This window comes from Equus caballus, chromosome 5, assembly GCF_041296265.1.
Source record: "Equus caballus isolate H_3958 breed thoroughbred chromosome 5, TB-T2T, whole genome shotgun sequence".
NCBI lineage: Eukaryota > Metazoa > Chordata > Mammalia > Perissodactyla > Equidae > Equus > Equus caballus.
In genome coordinates this window covers 40,519,348-40,541,960 of record NC_091688.1, presented here as the reverse complement: position 1 = coordinate 40,541,960, position 22,613 = coordinate 40,519,348, and the positions used below count along the sequence as shown (strand labels likewise).

General features: G+C 50.3%; 1 protein-coding gene and 1 long non-coding RNA gene across 8 annotated transcripts in view; one reads left to right on the top strand and one right to left on the bottom strand.

The window, feature by feature from the left end:
• The first annotated feature begins 6,306 nt into the window (after positions 1–6,306).
• Positions 6,307–19,875, top strand: LOC111773510 (uncharacterized). Its single transcript, XR_011438691.1, has 3 exons — positions 6,307–6,565; positions 18,324–18,543; positions 19,562–19,875. It is a non-coding gene; the product is annotated as an uncharacterized lncRNA (long non-coding RNA).
• MEF2D (myocyte enhancer factor 2D) overlaps positions 12,708–22,613 on the bottom strand; it is a 33,198-nt gene continuing 23,292 nt past the window's right edge. For all 7 annotated transcript variants that reach the window (XM_023640998.2, XM_023641001.2, XM_023641000.2 and 4 more), the window contains 4 exons: positions 21,419–21,548; positions 17,686–17,914; positions 16,921–17,227; positions 12,708–16,587 (listed from right to left, as the gene is read on the bottom strand). In XM_023640998.2, coding sequence (XP_023496766.1) covers positions 16,576–16,587; positions 16,921–17,227; positions 17,686–17,914; positions 21,419–21,548 — 678 coding nt within the window. In that variant the 3' untranslated portion in view covers positions 12,708–16,575. The remainder of the gene's footprint in view (positions 16,588–16,920; positions 17,228–17,685; positions 17,915–21,418; positions 21,549–22,613) is intronic.

Below are 22,613 nucleotides of genomic sequence, written 5' to 3'. Positions count from 1 at the left end.
CATGAGCTAACATCCATGCCCATCTTCCTCTGCTTTATATGCAGGACGTGTGCCACAGCGTCGCTTGATAAGTCGTGCATAGGTCTGTGCCAGGTGTGGAGTACACAAACTTGAGTTCCCGAGAACTTAACCGCTATGCCACCGGGCCGGCCCCAATAGACACTTCTTGATTACTCTTTGGAGAAGTTTGATGGTGAAGGAAGAAGAAAATAAGATAGTAGTGTGAGAGGGTAAAAGGAGCTGATGGAACACTTTTTTTTCCTTCTATAGGAGAGATTTAAGTGTATTTGTTGCAGAAGGGAAGGCATTAATACTCTATTAATGGGAGATAGTGCTGACATAAGACAAAGGTTCTAGGGACAGGGGCACTTTTGGAGGGTCTGCCTTAACGAGAAGGGAGGAAAAACAACCTCTCAGCGACAGGAATTTAGGAAAAGAGGGAGATAAGGGAAGACACTGAAGAGTCACAAAAAAGAAACCACTGTGCACAAGAGCAGTGAAAGTTGGCTAGAGGCTTCCAGAAAGTGCAGAAGATTGAGAATTACCCCTACGAGAAACTTGCTGCCACCTTCTCCTCTGCCTTTCAAGTAAGGTGTGTATCCCAGGGGAGTTGTGGGAATGCTCAGAAGGGAGTGATGAAAGATTTAGGAGAAAGACAGGGGCTCAGAGTTGAAGGGTCAGATATAATTTATCAAATCAGCAAAAATTAAAAATAATAATATCCAATGTTGGCAAAGGGACAGGCAAATGAATGTTACCATATACTCCTGGTACAATTTTTCTGGAAGGCCAATTTGGCAATATGTATTAAAAGCTTTTCAAATGTGCGCACTCCTTTGCCTTCCATTTTCAGTTCTAGGGAAATAAAAGACATGTACAGATATGTTCAGTGCCACTTATAATAGAAAAAAAGGAAACAAAATTTGCAACAAGGCAGTAGAACACAGCACATGTGTAGGAGGCAAAAATGTAGAAAAGTATTTATTGATATGATAAATGATCATGACAGTAAGAGAAGAAGAAAATATCACACATAAAATGTAAGTATGTTGCTATTCTTTTAAATATCTACTTATACACACACACACACACGCACACACATACATACATTTGCAGAGAGAGAGAAACAAAGAAGAGAGGGAGAGGGAAAGAGAGAGAGAGAGAGATGAAAATCTGTATCCTGTATCTGGCTTGAGCAACTGGGAAAGCATTGTGACCATTAGCTAGGATAAGGAATTTAGGAGAAATTAACAGCATCGGTCCTGAAGATACTGAGTTCCTATTCAATTTAACCTGTGAAATATCCTGGGGATATGTTACACAGGCAGGTGGATCCATAGATCTGAAGCTCAAGAGAGGTTTAAGCTACAGATACAGATTGAGCATCATCAGCATTTAGGAGTTGCTTTAGGAGTAGGTGACACTTCCCTGAAAAGGAGTAGAGAGGGCAGCCAGAGACAGAACCCCCGGGAAACAAGACAGAGTGAGCAAAAGGAGCATAGCCAGAAAAGAATAACGTCTCTCAGATCGCCAACGATCTATCGTTCTGCTACACCACCCCATTATTGGAGACATAACCTTGCTTCCATCTTGTTGATAAAATGCACAGGAGCTCTCCTATATCACCCTTCCCCAACTCCAGAGCCGTGTATAATCATGACTCAGGCCTTTGACCCTCCCGCCTACTTCAGAGGAGACTTTTCACTTCCTTGTAAAGGCCAACCAACCCCTTCAATTGGCTGCTTGCTCAGTTCTCTCCCATCACCTCTGATGGTGCACTCTCAAGTAGGCCCCTTCCTCAAGCACTTTCAGCATCTCCCATGCTGCTGGTTTTGTCTCCTTTACCTGCAGACATGCCAGGATTTCCTCAATCTTAAGAACTCCAATTGGCACTATTGTCTCCAATATCTCCTGCTTGATTTTTCTTCCCTCTAAGTGCCAAACTTCTCCAATACATAATCTATACTCTCTGTTATCGCTTCACAGCCCTTTCCTTTATAAACCACAGCAATATGGCTTCCAACATCCTCTGCTGAAGCTGCCCTCTCAAAGTCACCAATAATCCCCTTATACTAAAATTCAATTGTGTTTCATTTGACCAACATAGTCTTTGATCTTTCTGCAAGTTTGATGATGCTGACCATCTTTCTTTCTTGAAAATACTTGCCTCTTTGATTCAATAAACATTGACGGAACATCACTTAAGTGCTAAGACTAAAAAAAAAACAAATGCATAATCCTTGATATTTGAGGAATTTAGCCCAGTTGGAGCAGTTCAATTAATTTAGCAACAGAGACCTTTGCCCTTGGTCAGAAAGGCTTCAGTGGAGTGGTGGGACATTTGTGAGTTGAGGAATGAAGCCACATTATAATGGGAAGAGAAGGAGCAGAAATAGCAAATGCAATTGACTCTGTCAAGAAATTTCTTGGAGAAAGAAACAAGAAAGAACTTCCTAGAAAGTACCTAGAAGGGATTTTAGGATAGTTGAGCAGTGTTTTTAGCACATGCAGAGACTTCAGCATGTTGTTAGACTGAATGAAAGATGCAAGTAGAAAAGGAGAAGTTGGAAACAGGACAGCGAGGGGCTATTGACAAGGTAAATCCCTGGAGGTACCAAGCAGGGTTGGGATTGATGTCATAGAACTGCTGTGAACAGGAACAGGAACCGGAAGCTCTTCCACTAAAATCATACTTAAGCATGTATAATTTGAGGGTGGGAAAAGTGTTCCTCCCTGGTACTATACTAGAGCGGTTAAAGACTGGTGGCCCAACAAATCTGGCTTACAGATGTGTTTTTTGGCTTTTGTTTGTGGGTTGTTTTTTTTTTTACCTACATAGAATTTTAAAATGATCTGAATTGATTGACAACACTTAAAAATCATGAAAATTCAAATAAAAACCTGGATTTCCAGCTTCACCTTAAAAACTGGAAGATGTGGCAACACAAGCATTGGTAACTTGAGACAGTTGACGTCTTTAGATGGGCCATGGCCTCTCCAGTCTCCCCCACTCCCTAACGATTACCGCAGGACCACTTCACTCATTTACACTATCTGCCTGGCTCCTCTAGGCGTCTGATTTTGTCACCCCGGTTATTTTTATCTCTTCTTCTCAGACTGATGCTTTGATGTCACTTTCATTGGATTCTCTTTCTTGTATTGGATAGCTGGGTGTTGCTTCTGATCTCAATCTTCTGCTACACAATTTCCCTCTGAGAATTTGTTTAACTATCACTTCTATGAGACAACTTCCAACTCAATATTATAGAATCACTGAATATTGGGGTTGGAAAGGATTTTAGAGATCAGATACTTCAGTCTTCTCAATCCCTAGAACATAGTTGGATAACAGAATTCTAGAAGTCAAAAGAACTTTAAAAATTAACTAGTTTAATTTACAAGTAAGGAATTTTAACTCTCAGAGAGATTAAACAATGCTCTTTCTACTTTACCACCCAATTCTGTGCAATCCAAGACACATCTACTGAGTTCCTATGTTGTGCGAGGCACCGTGGAGGAATATAAACTTGAGTGAGATAGGATTCCTTCTCTCAAGGAACTCACTTCTAGCAGATGTGTACAAAGTAAAAGTCCTATAGTGGAGAAAGAACATCACATTATGGGACAACAGAGGAAAGCAAAGTTCCAGTGATGGATATCTGTATATTTCACTATATGAATAGATTTCACTAGATCTTGAGAAGGGGATAGGGCACATTCTTCTTTTTAGTTCTTGTTGTGTGTATATGTTCTTTAATATGTGAGGAAAGAGACTCAGACAGATTAAGTGACTTGTCCAAGGTGACACTGTTAATTAAAGGCAAGGCCACGTCTAGAAATCAGGTCTCTTAACTCAAACTCCAGTGCTCTTTCTCTTACATTTCAGGGTGTCTTCAGCCCCTATTTCTCCTGAGTACTATCCTGTACTGTCAACTGCCTACTAGGCATTTCTTTTCTTTTCTTTCTTTTTTTTTTTTTTCTGAGGAAGATTAGCCCTGAGCTAACATCCGTGCCCATCTTCCTCCACTTTATATGTGGTACACCTGCCACAGCGTGGCTTGCCAAGTGGTGCCATGTCTGCACTCGGGATCCAAACCAGTGAACCCCGGGCCACTCAGAAGCGGAACGTGCGAACTTAACTGCTGCACCACCGGGCCGGCCCCTAGGCATTTCTAAATGAATGTCCTTGTTTTACTTACTTAGTAGCACAACCATTCTTCCAGCTGGGTTGTATCAACATCCTGTAGCCACATACAACAACTACAACACACCTCATATCTATTCTGGCAATAGGTCCTATTAACTTATCCTTCAAAATGTCTGTTTTATCCTGGCCTTTCTTTGGTGACCATTTCTACCACACCAGTGGAGAGACTTATCATCTTAACATCTCTTTCAGCCTCTGATAAACTCATGGAGACTTAGAATTGAAAAGAACCTTAGAGGGGCCAGCCTGGTGGCACAGTTCGCACCACTTGGCACGCCATGCTGTGGTAGGCATCCCACGTATAAAGTAGAGGAAGATGGGCATGGATATTAGCTCAGGGCCAGCCTTCCTCAGCAAAAAGAGGAGGATTGGCAGCAGTTAGCTCAGGGCTAATCTTCCTCAAAGAAAAGAAAAGAAAAGAAAAGAACCTTAGAGGTTATCTATTCAGCCTTCACCCAGAGAGAGAATCCCTTCTGTAGTATTCCTGATCCTGACAGTGGTCAGCCGGCTGCTGTGTACGGTATTCAACTACTTCCAGGACAGTTCGTTTCACTGCTAGACGCCCAAGTAATTAGACAGTTCAGGCACCCACTCAACAAATGTTCACTGATCATGTTCTCTGTCCCAGGCACAGTGCTTGGCACACTGGAGAGTCAGCTGCACAGGGCTCCCCACTGGCCTTCTGCACTCCCACCTTTCCTGTCTTCACTCACTGCCTTAAATAACTTTCAGTTGCTAACATGGAGATAATATCTTGAAGGGTTGTTCTGAGGATCGACTGATAAAATGTGTAGAAATGCTCTGGAAATTAAGTGTAATATAAGTAAGGCTTTCTCCCTTCTCTACAACTATGTAATATATTTTTGGAGGGGGAAGTGATTCCATTATTATTTTTTAAATTATATTTTATGCACACAAAAGAATAATTGTTATATGTGTTTATTTTTTTTAAAGATCGGCACCTGACCTAACAACTGTTGCCAATCTTCTTCTTTTTTTAAAATTATTCTCCCCAAAGCCCCCCAGTACATAGTTGTATTTTGCAGTTGTGAGTGCCTCTGGTTGTGCTATGTGGGACGCCACCTCAGCGTGGCCTGATGAGCATTGCCATGTCCATGCCCAGGATCCAAACCTGCGAAACCCTGGGCCACAGAAGCAAAGCGTGCGAACTTAACCACTGGGCCACGGGGCTGGCCCCTGTTTTATATGTATATATACACACACACACATATATTTATAATGAAATACCCATAAATCTACCATTTAACCCATTAACTAAAACATTACCAATAGCATCCGCCTGTTCTTCCCCATCCCATCCCCAATCTCTCTTCAAGGTTACTACTAATGAATTTTGTGTTTATCATTTCTCTGCTTTTTAAAATGTTTTGTCATATATACCTAAACAATGTATTGTTTAATTTTGCTTGTTTTTTTGAAATTTACAAAAATCGTTTCAAATGTTTGTAGTGTTCCGGGACTTCTTTTTTCCTTCAATATTATGTTCCTAAGATTTATCCACGCCAAGTATGTACTTTGAAGTCATCTTCTTCATGCAGCCTTTTCAAATCACAAGAGCACAAGGTGATCTTCCCCGCTTTAAATGCCTCCAGCACTCATTGTCTATTAAAGAATGGGCTGAAAGTGTACCTTCACTTTTCCTATATCTTAAGTGTCATCACCTCAACCAGACATAATAAGCTCCTTGGAGAGCAGGGAGGCAGCTCATCACGGTGAAGAGCACTGAGTGGGGAGCTGGGCGGCCTGGGTTCCAGTCCCGGCTCCACCCTCGCAGCGTCCTCGGCCTCCTGCCTTCGCCTTCCTGAGCCTCTGATTTTTACTTGAACCTACTTGGAGGAGGTTTTGTGAGGAACTCCTAAGATAATGGATATAATGCTTGGTAAACTGCGAAGCGTTGTCCTCAAAGTAAGATTCTCGTTACTGTTGGCCCACAGCTCCCAGAGGGGTCTCTGCACAAAGATCCAGGCCAACGGCTCTCTGGTTGTGCTGGGGGACGCTCGTGTCGTCCCCGAGGGCCGGGACAGAGATTCTTGCTTTCTTCCGGATCCTCAAGGCAGTGCCAGGTCCGACGTAGCATCGACAGAGGCTGTAGGTCTGGGAAAAGCGCCATGAGGCCAGAGGGCGCTGTCTCTCCCTCAGGTTGGAGAGGGACGGAGAGGCGCTGAGATTCACGCATGCGCCCCTCCTCCTAGAGGGCCCGGCGAGACCCAGCCAAAATTGGTCCGCTCCGCTGGGCTTTTTTCCCCCATACAGGGGCTGAATCTTTTGTGTACGCATGCGTCTTGCCCAGGCTGCGGTTGGCTGACGACTCCAGCCGTCATTGGAAGAACCAATGGGGTGAGTCTCAAGATCCACTTCCCGCCCAACGGTGGGGGCGCTGGAGGCGGATTTGGGTCTTTGTCTGCACCCACGCCCGTGTGAACGAACCCTAGTGAGGAATTTCTCTGGGCGCGGGCAGTTGACTGGGGTGTGTTGGCTCACCTGCTGCTGAGCGATTGCCTCATTTGCTGTGTCACAGCGGGGAGGGTGAATGGGGGTGTGAAGGGGCCGGTCTAAAGGGCGGTGGGGTCATTGCTGCTTCCGGCAGTATCCGAGGGGTGGTGGCCAATCAACTCAGTGAGCGCCTACTGTGTGCCAGACACTCCCCAGGCGCTCTGGAACGGTGATCTCTGCCTCCATGGAAGCTTACAGTTTAGAGGGGCGGATTAAACAAGTGCCTTTGTTGCCTTCCACCTCTCTCTCTCCACTTCGCCTTAGATGGAGATTTTCCTCTTCCCGAACCCCGAACCGCTCCGTCGCCCCTGCCCGGCCCTGGCTGGCAGCGCAGGGATTGGGCGTCACGGCGCCGGCGCCAGCCTCCGCTCCCAGCCCAGGGTAGTGACGGGGCGAGGACTAGCGCCGAGGTCACGTGGGGGCGGGGGCCTGGCGGGCGCGTGACACCCAGCAGGCGGGGCCCTTCCCTTCCTCCTTTGGACCCGCGGCGTCGTCACCAGCTTTTATTGGGCACGTGGCTGCTGATGTGCAGTAAAGAGGAGTGACTCTGGGCCGCCACGCTGCGAAGGCGGGGACCGCACTTTAAGAGAAACCAAACTGCCCGAGCGAGGCTTGAGAGCTGTAAACACGTGGACAGGAGTACAAAGCAAAGGGTGGCAAATGCAAATCAAGCCAACTGGAAGCAATAAATCCTAGGCCCCCAGGCTGATCTGAGCTAGTCCTAACTGGGGACTGCGGGAGGCGCTGTGGAGAGAACCCGAGAGCTGCCTTTTACTTTTGGGCCTTGGGTTTACTAACTGTGGAATAGGGCAGAGGGCTGCTCGTGCCTCTTGGCCGGGCAGTGACACAGTGATTTAAGGCTGCGAACAGAAACAAGCAGCCTATATGGGCTCCAGTAGCAGCCACTTGGGAGCCTGGGGTGGGGTCGCCTTATGTCCCTTTCACATCCGCTAGCTGTTCCTGAAACAAGTTTCCACAATCACAAGGCTGGAAAAGTTACTCAGCCCATGGGACTGAGCGGTGAGTCAGAAGAACATGAGTTACAGGGAACTGGCCTGGCCTGCTTCTTGGCTGGAACGATCAGATACCACCCTTTGCTTCCTGCCTGCCAAGAGCCATCTCTTTGGGGGTAGGAGCCCAGTGGGTGCTCATTCTTCAGTGGACTGATAGCTAAGCCTAGGAAACTGGAGCCCACACTCCTCAGCCTCATTGGATCTGGCGCTCCTTCAGGAGCTGGTCCTGGAGCTGGAAAGTAGAAGAGAAGCTGCAGAAAGTCATCACACCCTTGAAGAAAAAAAAAAAAATCCTTGGGGTTTGTAGCACTCCACAGCTTACAAGTGTACTTTCACATGCATGATCTCATTTTAGTCTGACTGAACACATACTGTGTGCCAGGCACTGAGCCAGACACAAAAAAATGGATAAGGCAGTGCATTTTTTTAAAGGAGCTTTCAGTCCAGTTGTAGAGAGAAAATAGAAACTAGTATCTACATTTTCAGGTAGAATGAGGTAGGTGCTATAAAGAAGGGACAGATTCCTAACACATCTCATCTGAGAAGAGTAACATAGCCAGCTGGGTAGAATGGGAAATCAGGAAAAGTTTTTTGGGGAGAAAGTTGAAGGAGTGGAACCTTGAATGATAGGAAAGGTTTCAAAGACAGAAATAGGGGTGTAGAGCAGCTTTTTGCCCATAGACCTCTTCTTACCCAAGTCAGCTCATCTGTTTTCATGTCTTTGACAAGTAGCAGTAATAAAAATAATAACTAACACTTATGGAGCACTTATTATGGGTCAGGAATGGTTTTAAGTGATTTATATGTATTATTTATTTAAATCTCATAGAAACCCATTTTACATATTAAGTGACTGAGACATGGAGAGGTTAAGGTACTGTCTAGGCTGATGTTTCACAAGTCTACTCTCATCTTCTCTGGCCTAGGTCTCGTCCTGAGCCCCAGCTTCATCCATGCAGCTGCCTACCAGGTAGTTCCTCCTAAATATCCTCCAGGTACTTAGTAAAGAAGTGTCATCTTCCCTTATCGAAAGAAAACCAACGACCTCTAGGGTTGCACTGGGTGTCTGGCCTTTAGAACCGGAACTTCTTAAGGCACCCATACCCCTGACCACCATGCCCAACGCTGCTATTACCCATGCGAAACAAAGCACCCTTCCCCACCTTTGATGCCCCAGATAATGCACCAATGAGCTTTCCCTTGTTCAAGGTTAGCACCAGACTAGTGAGTCAGGCAAGGCTTTAGTAAAGTTAGGAGATCACAGATAGGAAATACATTTCTGGTTCATCTAACCTACACACCACTACCCATATGTAGCTGGGGGCCCTCTATTCGAGGCTCTTATTGCCTGGCCCTTCAGCCTTCCTCCGTGTCCTTGGAGTTCCCACTTCCTGAGGACTTCTTCATGGTGACTGACACTGTGAATGGCTTTCCTCTTCAGAGAAACCTTCTCCCTACCTTTCTCTCTGCTGGCCTGAACAGGATGACCATCTTTCAGTACCGTACAGTGGCTTCCATGTACACCTCCAACTCAGTTCGTCTGAAATCAAACTTCTCTCCTTCGGACATACCTGGTGGCCCTGTCTGGAACCACATCCATCAGTAGTCCAAGCACAAATTTGGGAGTCATTGACTCTCTTCCCTTTCTTTCCTCCTCTCCCCTCACCAGGCAATTTCTAAGTCCTGTTATTCTTCCTTTTAAATATCTACTAAATTCATCCTCTCACTTGTAAAGGACCCTGACTGAGCCTCAATTTTGCATTCCTTCCAACTGGTTCTCAGCACTGCTGTCAGGGAGCTTGAACTGGCGGGAGCTTTCTGAAGTGCAAATCTGATCAAGTCCCTCCTCTACTTAAAATCCTTTGATGACCAAATATCTTCTGCAGAATAAAGTCCAAATTATGGCAATCAAGGCCCTTCCCAATGAGGCTTCTGCCTCCCTCTTCAGCTTTATCTGCTTTTCCTTTGACTTGCACCACGGTATTAGATTTCCTGAATGCACCATTCTTTCTTCACACCTTGTATGCTGTTCCTGCTATCAGGAATGCCTTCCCTGCTGTCATTTGTGCAGGTAACTCATACACGTCTTCAATCCAGCTCAAACGCTTCCTCGAAGAAGCCTCCCCTGATCTCCCCCAGCTTGGATTTGGCTGTGCCTTGTTTCTGATCCCACAGCCCACTCATATCCTTCCTATGTTTTAACACAGACTGCTGACTCAAGTGTTACAACTTGACTGTTGGTTCCCTTGGCTCTTGTCCCCAGTAGAGTGAGAGTTGCTGAGAGCTGTCTCTCTCCTCTCCATATCCTTAGTGCCTGACAAAGGGTTTCACACACAGTCAGTGCTTAATACGTGTTTGCTGCATTTCAGACAGAAGGATGGCATAAGCAAAGATACAAAGGCTCTGTAAAGGAATGGAGTGGGCTGCCCGGCTAGCCTCGAGTCCCAGGGATGTGCAGCAGGGATGCATGGACTACGTCTGGAAAAGAAGTGTTGTGTTGGTTCTTTGAAGGCCCCGGGAGCCAGGCCGAGGAGTTTGGACTTTATATGGTGGGCAGCGGAGAACCCTGAGGTATACAGATGACCAGAGCTGCGCCAAAGATAGGAGGATGGACTGGAGAAGGGAAAGGCAGGGGTTAGAGAAAACAGGGAGCTGTTAGCTGCTACAGTCAATGAACCGGTGGCTCGGGGAGATTGTGACTACCCAAGGCCACACAGCTGGTAAGTGGCAGAACTAGGAGTTGAATCAGTTCTGGGTGATGTCAAGTCCAGAGATCTTTGTACCTCACCACAGGCGGTTTGCAGTACATGGGGCTTCAAGATTGTCCAAGTGTGAATGGATACTCCACCATTCAGGATAGGATAGGTTATATTGCAGACACAATACCAAAATCTCTGTGGCTTAACACAACACGTTTCTTTTCTACAGAGTTTTTATTTTTCCTTTTTCTCCCAAAGCCCCCTGGTACATAGTTGTGTATTTTTAGTTGTGGGTCTTTCTAGTTGTGGCATGTGGGATGCTGCCTCAGCATGGCCTGATGAGCAGTGCCATGTCCGCGCCCAGGACTCAAAGTGGCAAAACCCTGGGCTGCCAAAGCAGGGCACGAGAACTCAACCACTTGGCCACGGGGCCAGCCCCACACGTTTCTTTTCTATTCACATGAAGTCCACTGTGATGCTGGGCAACACCTTAAGGCAGCTCAGCAACCTGGGCTGCTCTGATGTGCTTCCACAGTTCCCACAGCAGGGAAAGAGCACTTGGAGAATCATGTACTGGCTTTATTTTGGAAGTGACACACATTACTTCCCGTTACAGACTATTGGCCAGAATTAGTCCAGTGACCTCACTTGACTACACAGGGACTGGGAAATAGTCTTCTATGTGTCCAGGAAGGGGAAAAGAACAGGAAATACTTGAGGGGAATAGTAATGCCTCCCCAGGACATCAGGGGGCGATGCCCATAGAGAACGAGGGGCAGGCCAAACAGTCTGAGGAGCAGATATGAGACGTACAAAGGACAGCGGTTTGGCTCAGGATTTGGATGTTAGGTCAGGGCTGTTCTGGTCACCTCATGGGCATGGCTGACCTGAATCAGTTTACAAGCTACCAGTGGGCTCTCACCTGTAGCAGTGTCTGGGGAAACTTGGGAACTCTAAAGACAGAGGAGAAGAGGACCTCACTCAAATGGCTGTTGGCAGGAGGCCTCAGTTCTTTCTCATGTCGGCTTCCCCACAGAGCTGCCTAAGTGTCCCACGACATGGCATCTAGCATCCCCAGAGCAAATGATGGGAAAGATAGAGAGATGCAAGCCACGACTTAGCCTCAGAAATCACAAGTCATCACTTCTGTATTTTATTGGTCACGTATACCAACCATAAGTCAATGTGGGAGACGACTATGCAAGGGCATGAGGACCAGGTTGGCGTAATTAGAGGCTATCTTGGAAGCTGCTACCACAGGCAGCCAGCAGGGGAGCCTCATCTGGAGTATAGTATCTTCTTAACTCCTTCCTGCTCAGCTCATCTTGCGTCTCTTCTCCAGCTCAGGGAGAAGGGAGGTAAAGTCTGCAATGACCCTGAGAGGGAGGCAGGACTGGTACGGATCGCTGCATTTTGCAGATGAGGAGCCCAAGGCACGAAGACACTGTGTGACTTACCTGACTCCCGTGTGTTCTTGCAGCAACCAAGGCATTAACCGTAGGAGGTAGATTTGGGAATCTGTAGGCCTGTCTCTGCCACTGTATATGGGCCCCTCACGCTCCATCTTTGCCTCTACAGCACCTGGCACGGGCCTGGTACAGAGAAGTGGCCAGATCCTGTCAGTAGTGAGCCAAGCCCTGGGCTCTTCCGTCCACAGCCCCTGCCTCTGCCCCACAGCACAGCTGTGCAGGGTGTGGGGAGGCGGGAGTAAGAGGCGCCAGCCCCTGCAGAAGGGCACCGGGTGGGGGCGCCCTTTGGGATGTGAGGAGAGCAGGGAGAGGCCCCTTGGTACTGTCAAATGGCTTCAAAAGGGAGGGGAAGGGCAGAGGCCCCTGCTGGAGCAAACTCTGTGGGGGCCGTGGAGGTGGACTCCATCTGTGCCTGACATGGCGCCTGGGTGAGCTGCTGCTGCGGCAAAGTATTCAGTAGTTGCAGGGCCTCTACCATCCTACTGCCCGCACCGCACACCGTCCTGTTCCTGACCTGGCCTTGGGTGGGATTTGTTTTTCTTGTGTTTCAGAATCCCTCCTATGGCTTCTAACCAGACAATTCTCCTTAGTCTGGGGCTGCCTCTGCTTCTGACAGAGCACCTGGAAGATACTCTCACCTGAAAACCCCACCTCAGACACCTTGAAACGCCCCCCACCGCAGGCTAACTGCCTTCTTTCCTGCTGAGGGGAAGCTCCGAGCTCACACAGTGGCAGGGCCACGCCGTCCTTCTTTCTCCCCCTCAGCTGACCGACCGCACCAAAGAAACCAGAACCCAAGCCGAAGTATCAGAAACGTGTATTCTTTTTCTTTTAATAGTAAACCTCTTTACAACAAATATAGTGAAAGAGTTTTCAAACAAAACTCATAAGAATCTCGAGGACTTTGTCTTTTCTTATTGTGTAGAATACTAAGAAAGCATCACCATACAGCACGAAAAGAAATATTGAAAACAAATCAACAGCCACACACTTGGACTCGCCCTGCCCAGGACCCAGGAGGAGCCCCAGGAGTGTGGGTGATTGTCGGGTTTGGGGGTGGGGCATCTCCATGGCCTGTCCCCCCTACCGCTCCCCCCTCCCTCTGGGACCTGAATGGGGAAGACATCTGAGAGAATCCAGATTCTCCGTATAACATTCCAGCCCCCTCCCCCCATACAAATCCCATTCCTTCTACAACTGCTTAGGGGGTGGAGAGAGGTGGCAGAGGGGGGACGAGGAGTTCCCAGGCTCCCTGTCTCCTCCTCTCCATGAAAGCCTAAATTCACCCCCCCCCCAACCCCAGGGGATTTCAAAGAGTCAGTTAAAAATATATAGATATAGATATTTCTAGATACACTTTTACATCATTTCTGTCTCTCCAAACAAATAAATAATCAGCAAGAGAAGGTGCATTACTTCCTTCCTGTCCAAGGTGGGGAGGGCTGGGTAAAGGTCAGGGGTCAGTCTCGCTGCATTGAGTGCACTGCTGTGGGGAGGGGAAACGGTGTGTTCCATTCGTGGGGGGGTGGGGGGGGTCCTCTTGCCCACTGTCCCTGAAAGCTGTGGGAAACCTGTGGATGGGAGGGGCGTTGGATGACTCCAGTGATTACTTTGGCAAATGCCCAGTTCTTCAGAGGAAGGAGTGGGTGGAGGCAAATTTGGCTTGTGAGAGGAAGAACAAACGAAGTCCTGCTTGAGGTCTGGGTTCCCAGGGACCCATTCATCTGGCCGGCCAGGAGCCCCTACCCCCCAGAGAAACCTTGGGATACTGAATTGCAGAAATGTCACATATTCATTCACAGACCACCGCCTGTCCCAGGGATAGAGAAGAAGAGACACACATCCACACATGGTAATCTAAAGCCAGGTTTGCCCCTACAAGGCAGAGGGCAAAACTGGTGAATATTGCACCGTGAACTGCAAGGGCCCTCACCCCAACCCCGTGTTTAATGGTGGCCAAGTCCAGCCTAGACAGGTGGGCAGACTGATGGCAGGAGTAGCCTAAGAAGAGAAGGCCAATCATTCAATGTTTATTGAGCACCTATCATTCAACCATTCACCCGTTCAGCATTTATTGAGTGCCAACTCTGTGCTAGGCACTGGGCAAGGCTCTGGGATGCATGCATGCACAAGACTGCACCCTGGCTCCTTTTGAGGCCCTGATCAAGTCTCATCGATTCTTGAAACTCCCTCTAGGAACGTTCAGGAAGACTGGACATGCTGTGTGCCCAATCAGCAGGGGGTTAAGCTGTGAGCAAAGAAGGATCACTGCCCAGGCGAGGACCAAGCTTCAGGGAGGAAGAGGAACTTGAGTTCACCCTGACAGCAGGACTGGGGTGGGGGAAGAGCGTACTCCAGGAAAGGGAACCTTGTGAGAAGGTGTGAGGACCGACTGGACAATTGTGTGTGGAGCTTTGGGACAGGCAGGGCTGTAGGGAGAAGCAAAGAGGCCAAGAGCCAGATCCCCGCTAACTGCAGTATCAACAAATCCGAGCTGAGGGTGAGGACAGGCAAAGGAGCAGGGGAGAAGGGAGCAGGGCTCAGGAAGGAGGGCTATGGAGCTGGAAGCCAGGGCTGTGTGGCTGCAACAGCCACCTGTCCCTCTGTAAACACACACCCAGTTGCATGCACGTGCACGCACGCACGTGCACACACACACACATGCCCTCAGAGCTGAATTCACACAAAGATTCACGTATACGCCCAAATGGGCTCAGAGACACACAAAGATACACCTATGCAACCTCTCACACACATAAATACAAAAGTACACTCAGACACACCAATACCAGATGCCCTCGTGAACACACTCAGGTACATGTGCGGTCACACACACCCCTCTGCTTCTGGTTCCTTCCCTGCTTCAAGTGTCGAAATACTGCAATTGGCTGGGTCAAGGAGGCGGGCAAAGACAGTCACCTACCACAAAACCAGGCCTTGTCTAACTCTACTTTCCCACCAGGAGGAAACCTCAAGGGAGCGCTGCACCCCTTGGGCAGAGGAGCTGGGCTTCTGTGAAGGAGTGGGGCAGACCCCAGTCTGCCTGCCCATGTCACCCCAGGCCCCTTAGGGCGGGGGGTTGGTAGTAGATCATGGGCTGGGGGCCTTCCCCCTCCAGTTTGATCTGTGATCCAGCCCAAGGTCTCAGGACCCCATGCTTCGGCCACCCCTACTGGGGAGGCAGCAGAGAGGGGTGGACTCGTGGAGGGGAGGGGAGCAAGAACAACAGCAGAAGAATCTCGTCTGTACAGTACAGGCCGTTTGAGTCATTATTATTACAATATACTTTGACAAAAATAGAATCTCATTTCATATCAATACAACAACAACAAAAAAACAGTTTCCTGGACTGTTACACTGCTAACGTTTTCCAAAGGTTGCTATTTACAATTACAGTAGCCAAGAGGGAAGGTGGGATGCGGCCTGGGGGTGGTGGGACAGGAGGTAGCGAGACAATGAGGGCGCCAAGAGCAGAGAGGTGGGGTCAGGAGCGGAAGGAGCTGGGAGGAGGGCTGGGGAGAGGGGCCAAGGAGGAGAGAAGGGAGGCAGGCCTTCTGCAAACCTCCTCCATCCCCTCTCCCACCCTCACACACCATCCCAGCGTCCACTCCTCTGGGGATGTGCACGTGCAAGGAAGAGCAAGTCCCCTCACTCACACTTGCCCCTGGATGCAGGGGTTCCCATCCTCAGGCACCCAGGGTGCCCAAGGCCGTCTGGGGCTGAGCCACCTCACTGGAGTTCCTCTCCCAGGTTCTCCCTGCACTTTGTGGCCAGCTTTACACGGCTGGTGTCAACTGAGGGAAGGGGAGATATTGCACTGTATATCTTAGAGAAAATGCTGGGGGAGGGAGGGGTCCCAGTTCACCCCTTTCCCCAGTCCTTTGCCCCTGCTCAGCCCTCTCCTCATGGCTGTCTTTCTCTCCAAATGTGCTTCAGAGAGGCCCCCACCTCAAACCCCTACCCCCAGTCTCAGACTCCCAGCCAGCCTTCCCAGCCCAAAAGCTCAGCCAGCACCCCGACACCTTGGGGTGCAGCTTACATGAGAATCACTGAGAGTGTGTTGTGTGTATGCAGGGGCATTTGGGGGCCAGGCTTGGGTATTCTGCCCCATGTGCCTGTGGCCACAGGAACAGCCCAGAAGCAGAGACCCTTTCCAGAACCTCTGCCTCACTTTCCCCCTGAAACACAAACCCACCCGCCAAGCCGACTTTGGGGTTTCAGTCTATTGTAAGGGGTTTTTGTTGTTTGGTAGTTTTTTTGGTTATTTCTCTCTATCAGGGGGATGGGGTGGGAGGGCTCCGCATGCAGGGCTCGGCACCTGTCCTTTCCCAAAGGCCCATTGGGCCCCCCACCCCCTCCTGCAGCATATGTGTACAACGTGCAAAGTGTCCCTCCCTTCCCGCAAAAAACAGCCCCCCAGCCAGTGACAATGGCAGGGGGTGCAGAAAGAGGAGAGGGGAGTATCCCCCTCTCCAAAGCGAGAATCCAAATTAAAAAAAATATAATAATAATAATATAATAATAATAATTATACACAAATGTAACCGTCAACAGGACACGGAGCACAAGAAAGGAAGTGGGGGTCGAGCGGGAGGAGCCCAGGACAGGGAGGGGTGGGCGGTGAGATTGTCAACTCTTCATCAGGGAGGCTGAGAGGAGGGGAGTGGGAATCGTCACTTTAATGTCTGTGAAGAGAGGAGATGGAGAAGGGGATGTGAGGGGGTGGCCCAGGCTATTGGGTGTGTGCCCCCCACTCCCCTCTCCCGTAGGGCCAGGATTCTAGTGGCAGGGCCAGCCCTGAGGGAGGAGGTCATCGAGCAGAAGGACTGATGCTGGAGGGAAGGTAGGAGATGGGCCTTTGGCAGGGTAAAGGGTGTCGGTGCTGCCTCAAAAGTGCTGATGGAAGGGCTAGCTGGCCACAAGGCCTCTTAGGTGGGAGATAAGACAGGCTGGGGGCATTCGGGGCAGTCCCTGGGTGCAGCAGACAACGGCAGACAGGAGGGGTGATGCTACAGTACCCAGGTATCGAGCCGCATCCTCTTCACAGCTGAGCCCTCAGCCTCAGGCTCTGGGGCTGGGCGCAGCAGGCCCAGTGTGGGCCCGAAGTCCCCCCGTCCATCATCCCGGTCCCCCGTCTCATAGGAGCCCCCAGCCGGGCTGCTGAGACCATCGCCAGGCTCAGGGCGGGTGGCTGGGAACACAGCTGGAGGGGGAGGCGCAGGGCTGCGCTCACGGCTTGGGGACACTGGTTCCGACTTGATGCTGATGTGGGGGTGGGTGGTGACCGTGAGAGCAGCACCCACATGCGGCAGGGGGCTGCCCGGGCTGGAGACAGAAGATGGGGATGGAGTGGGGTACAGGGGACAGAAACAGAGGAGGTGAGTGACAAAAAGTGATGGGAGGTCACAAGACAGAGAATGAGAGAGGACAGAGAATGAGAAGGAGGAGGATGGGGTGAGGGGGGAGGGGAGAGACAAGTGGATGAAGACAGAGAGATCAGAAGAGAGAGGGCCAAGTGAAGGGAAGAGAGGAGAAATAAGTCGTATTAGTTCTCTTTCTATCCCATGTCATCTTCTGCAGTCCGGGGCCCCCCACCCCGACCCCCACCCAGGGCTGGCTGAGAGGGGCTCAGGGTGGGTCTCCCAGGTCTGTACAGGGGACTCCAGAGCTGCCACTTGGTGCCTCACATACTATCCACCAATGACAGACAACTTCGAAGGGATCCGATCTCTAGAGGCCCCTCCCCTTCCCACTTACTCACACGGTATCCCCCAAGAACTCACATTAGGTTGCTGAGAGACACGGGGACCAGGTGGGGCTGCTGCTGAGGTGGCTGCTGCGGCTGCTGGGGCGGCTGGGGCTGCGGCTGCGGCTGGGGCTGCGGAGGCTGCGGCTGTGGTGGCTGCTGGGGCTGTTGCGGCTGTTGCCAGGCGGTGACATTGCCTAGCGACAGCCCCCCGGGCGAACTGAAGGCTGGTAAGGAGGAGAGCTCTGCACTGGTCAACTGGTAATCTGCAGGGGGTGGGGGGAAAGCGAGGGTGAGCCTCCTGCAGTGGGAGGGAGGGGACTGAGGCTCCTGTGGGGAGCCACCTCCAGGAGGGCCAGAGAGATGGGGGGGCGCAGCTGACAGATGTGAATAATTAAACACATACAAATTCAGCTAAGATGGCACTCATAGTTAAAGAAAAGCAAACCGTAATAACCATGAGGTGCTGTTTTTAACAGGATGAAAACAGAGGTGGTTTTTTAAAATAAATAAATTAATTTTATTTAAAGTAATATAAATAATAAAATAAAATAATTTTTTTTTCACCATGTGTAGGTATCACTTTTAGAATGTTGATTTAAAAAAAAAAGAAAGGGAAAATGGTAAGTAGGGAAGGTCTGATATATGTCTAACTGTCATCTTGTCAACTACCAGGCCTTCAAGTACCTTTCTGAGACAGAGGGGAATCCTGGTAAATGGCAGGGGAATGGGGCACCCGAAGCAAATTACTGTGACTACCACTCCACCTTCTGCCAAGTGCCCGAGTCTCCTGAAGCCTGTCAGCACGTAAACTAAGCAGCAGCAGGGGTTCGAGAAGTGTCTGCAAGAACAGAGGCGCAGCGAGGGGAACGAGCCTGCAGCACAGCTGGCCAAGGTGCTGGCAAGTTTCCCCATGAGGTGGCGCTCATTATTTTCTAAAATTTCTGTCTTAATGAAGAAACTGTGATGTTTGCACTGTCACAGAACAAACAGAACCATGAGACGTTTCACAATTTACACAGCACTGTTATGTTTCATGTTGCATCCTGTTTGGGAGAGATTAGAAAATGTCTTCCCTGAGGAACACAGGGCAGGGGACCGGGCTGCGGTGCTGAGGGCATGAGCAGGCCTCCAGTCACCCCAACCCGCTCCCACCACGCTCTGACTCAAGGGTCATCCGCCCCACCTCTGTCTTTATGCAAGGAGGACAGCAATGTCTGTGCAACAGAACAATCAGGTGAAGGGCACGAGCGATGAGGTCAAACTTCCTGGCTACCCCACTTACAGGTCATGTGACCGTGGGCGAGCTGCTTACTCTGTGTCTATAAACTGGGGGCAATAATCCTGCCTGCATCCCACAGCTGTTGTGAGGACTGAGTGAGTTAATACACATGAAGCATGTAGAACAGTGTCTGGCACACAGTTAATATCCAAAAGATCTGGTCTCCTAACAACGTTAGCCAGGAGTTTTGAGATGCTTCTATTTAAAAGCGGAGCAAGGGCAGAAAGGGGCCCCTAGGACCAGCTATTTCCAACCCTCATTTTACAAACAAGGAAGCCAAGCCCAGAACAGCGGTGCCTTGCCGACATCCCTCAGCGAGCCAATGGTAGAGACTCAGCTCTCAGGCCCGCACTTCGCACCGCACTCCAGCCCTATCTACCTGGAGGCCTGCCCCACTGGGGCCAGCAGAAACATGGCCCACACGCCACCTGGCAGCCCATTCGGTCTGCCCCTAGAGTGACCACAGCCAGAACTCTGCTGCCAGTGTCAAGAAGGAGCCAGGGCTGTCCCTTACCCAAGACATTACCATAGCCAGGTCACCCCGAGCAGGAACTTGAACTGGGGCCAAGGACTGTAAACAGTGAACAACTTAACACTCACGTGTTCAATGGGGTTTTGTTTATATACCTAGGGTCACCCGAAAACACCTGCTGTTTAAACCGAGGGCTGCTTAACTACTCCTGCAGCAAGAGGAACTGAAGCCCCCATTTCTGAGACGACGTGAGAAAGCCCGCACACTTCCCAGTGGGGCTCCCAGGGCAGGCCCAGCATCAGAATCTGCTTTCAGACCACAGTGACAGTCTAAAGTCTAGCCTCGCTGAACACCTGTCCCAGGTTCACTGACCCCTCTATCCTCCCTCCTGCTTCACAAAGATGGGGGGGACCTGAGAAGACGGCAGAAGACCACTGCCATGGAATTCCTAAATAAACAAGAGCTCCCCAAAAGTGGTCTGTGCTGCTCTCTGCCAACCACCCTTGTCTGCTCTCTCGAGACAGCTTTTCTAGGTGGGCCCCAGGGCCCCAGCTGGCAGGGCTGGGAGAGCCTCAGAGACCTCCTGTCCACCCTGCCCCTTACACCTGAGGAGAGTGGCCATGTGAAGAGGTTCTCTCTGAGGATAAGATAGCCTGGGAGTGGGTGCACGCATGGGAGCATGTACAAGGGACAAGGGGCTATACAGACACTTGGGTGGCAAAATCTAGACACAGACACACATGCCAGAGTCTGGCCCCTCAACATGAGGCGTTTCCTCCAGTTCTCTTCCCAGCCCCAAGGGACCTTCCTATGTACAGGGCTGGGTTCTGGATTTTTACTCACGGTGAAGAGGTGGGATTTTTGTGGCTATTTGTACTGGTGTCTGGGACCTAGCATGGTTCAACTCTGGAATGGGGGCTTGGGGAGGGGGGAGAAGTTTAGGAGTTTTTTGGTCTAGCCAGGTCTCATCACAAAACAACCCTAACGCAAGCCATTCGTAGGTCAGAGAATGTGGGAAAAGGCAGAGGCTCTTCAGTGGGAAAGAGACCAGCTTCCCCAGCCACATAAATGCTCTCAAACAAGGTGACAAGGTGTCTCCCCACTGCAAAGTCCACTCTGACACTGCTGCTTGGAGTGGAGGCAAGGATGGCTGAGAGTGTCACAGACTGTTCCTGGGAGGGTGTGGGTGGTGACACAGGCTAGGACAACCCTGGGGACCCAGGACAGCCCAGGTACTGGGTGTCCTGTCTGAGTTCTTCTACGTAAAGACCTCTCCCTTGTCCCCAAGTGACTCTTCACCTTCAGAGCCCTCTCCCCAGCCTCACCAGTCTTCCTCCTCCCTTCCTCCCTCATTACCCTACCACCAAGCCAGCATCGGGGTGAGAGGCCCCTACCTCCTCCCCCCTGCTCTGGAGCCCCCACGTGGCTTTCCTAGGAAGCTGCATACATCTTCCTGATCATGCCTCCTCTCTGGCCTCCTCAGCCTCCCGTCTCTTCTCTTCCTCATTCCTTCATTCTCCTCCTCCAGGACGCCTTGCTGAACTGACCATGTCCCCCTCCCCACTCCCCAACGCTGGTGGGCCTGAATCATCTATGCAGCCCATCTCTGGCTTGGCTCCTCCTCAGATGGGAGAGGACCCTAAGGACACAGCCTCCTTTCTCCATTAAGTCCTGTATTAAAAATAACAGATTCCTGGTTAAATTTGAATTTCAAACAAAACAAGGATTGATTTTTTTAGCCTAAGTATATCTTTGGGACATACTTTAGCAGAACTATGTCTTTGAGACATACTTCTACTAAAAAATTAGTCACTGTTTTATCTGAAATTCAAATTTAAGTGGGCAGTCCATGTTTCTGTTCGCTAAATCTGGCAACCTTAATCAGGAGGGGGCTCCCCAAATCCGCGGCCTTCCTCAGACTGCAGCATCCCCCAGAGAATATCTCATGTTCCCTCTCTGGTCCCAGCCCTGCCCCAAGGCCAAGCGCACACAGCTACTTATCACACGAACACTCACCTGTGTTGTAGGCGGTGGGCATGGAAGAAAAGGGGAGGCCCTGGCTGAGTAAACTTGGTGTTGCCACGGAAACCACTGGGGTGGTGAGCGAGTGGGTAGACTGGGAGACCCCAAGGCGCTGGGCGTTGTTCTGCAGGAGAAAACTGTCTGTCAAGAGGTGGAAGATGGGTGGGCTGCTTTATCCTGGCCCTCCATTCCAAGGCCAGGCTGGAGTGCCTGAATCCCAAGGCTCAGGTGGGATGCCTCAGCATGGAGGCCCCCCATAAACACCCAAACACACGCTGGCGCATTCACAGAGACACTGAGAGCCATGGAGAGAAACATGCACACACAGATCCATTCGCACCTACACCCAAGCAAAGAGGAAGGCATGTATGCTGGCCCTGTGGCCCCAACACCAACCCTGGGCCTGTCTCCTAGGGCAGAGTGAGAGAAGGGAGACACATCATTCTTCTCCCGGCTAGTCCCTCTGGAGCCTACTCCCCATCCATCACACTGCAGCACACGCCCTGGTAGAAGTGTGCTGGCATCTGTGAGGGGAATGCGGGGCCTGGCGTGGCGTGTGCCTGCGTGTATGCACACACGTGTGTGGGGCTGTCAGCTCCATCTGCCGCTGAGTCACTTGTTTATTCTAGCTCCACGCTGGGGCCGAAACTGCCGCCGTGTTGGCCGCCAAAGCCTGCCTGCCTTTTCCAGCCTCTCTGGCCTCCCGTCAGGGAGTTGGGGAGGAGGAGCCCCCACCCCACTCTTGGCTGAGGGTGAGTATGCAAGTGTGTGTGTGAGAGAGAAGAGTGGCTGTGTCTGTCTCTGATTGCCTGTGAGATGGGCTGTGTGCAGGAGGGAGCACAAGGAGATGGGGGGAGGTGGGGAAGCCCCCCCACCAAGGACAACTCTGGCCTTTCCTTGGGCCTCAGCTTCCCCTAGAAAACTGATTTTACTGTCCACCTGGCAGCCCTCCTAAGGAGGTCCCTGTCTTGGGTTCCAAGAATGCTCGGTAGGCCGGAATGGAGTCAGAGGGCAAGTGTGGTCCAGCCCCTGGTCCAAGAGCCTTAACCCAGGTATCTTGGGACCCATGGAGATGGGACCTCTGAAACGTGGGGCTGGCCCACTCCCCTTGCACACACACATAAACACACACAACGGTGTGTCTGCATGAATGTAACATCACATAAAGACATCCATGTACAAACAGATA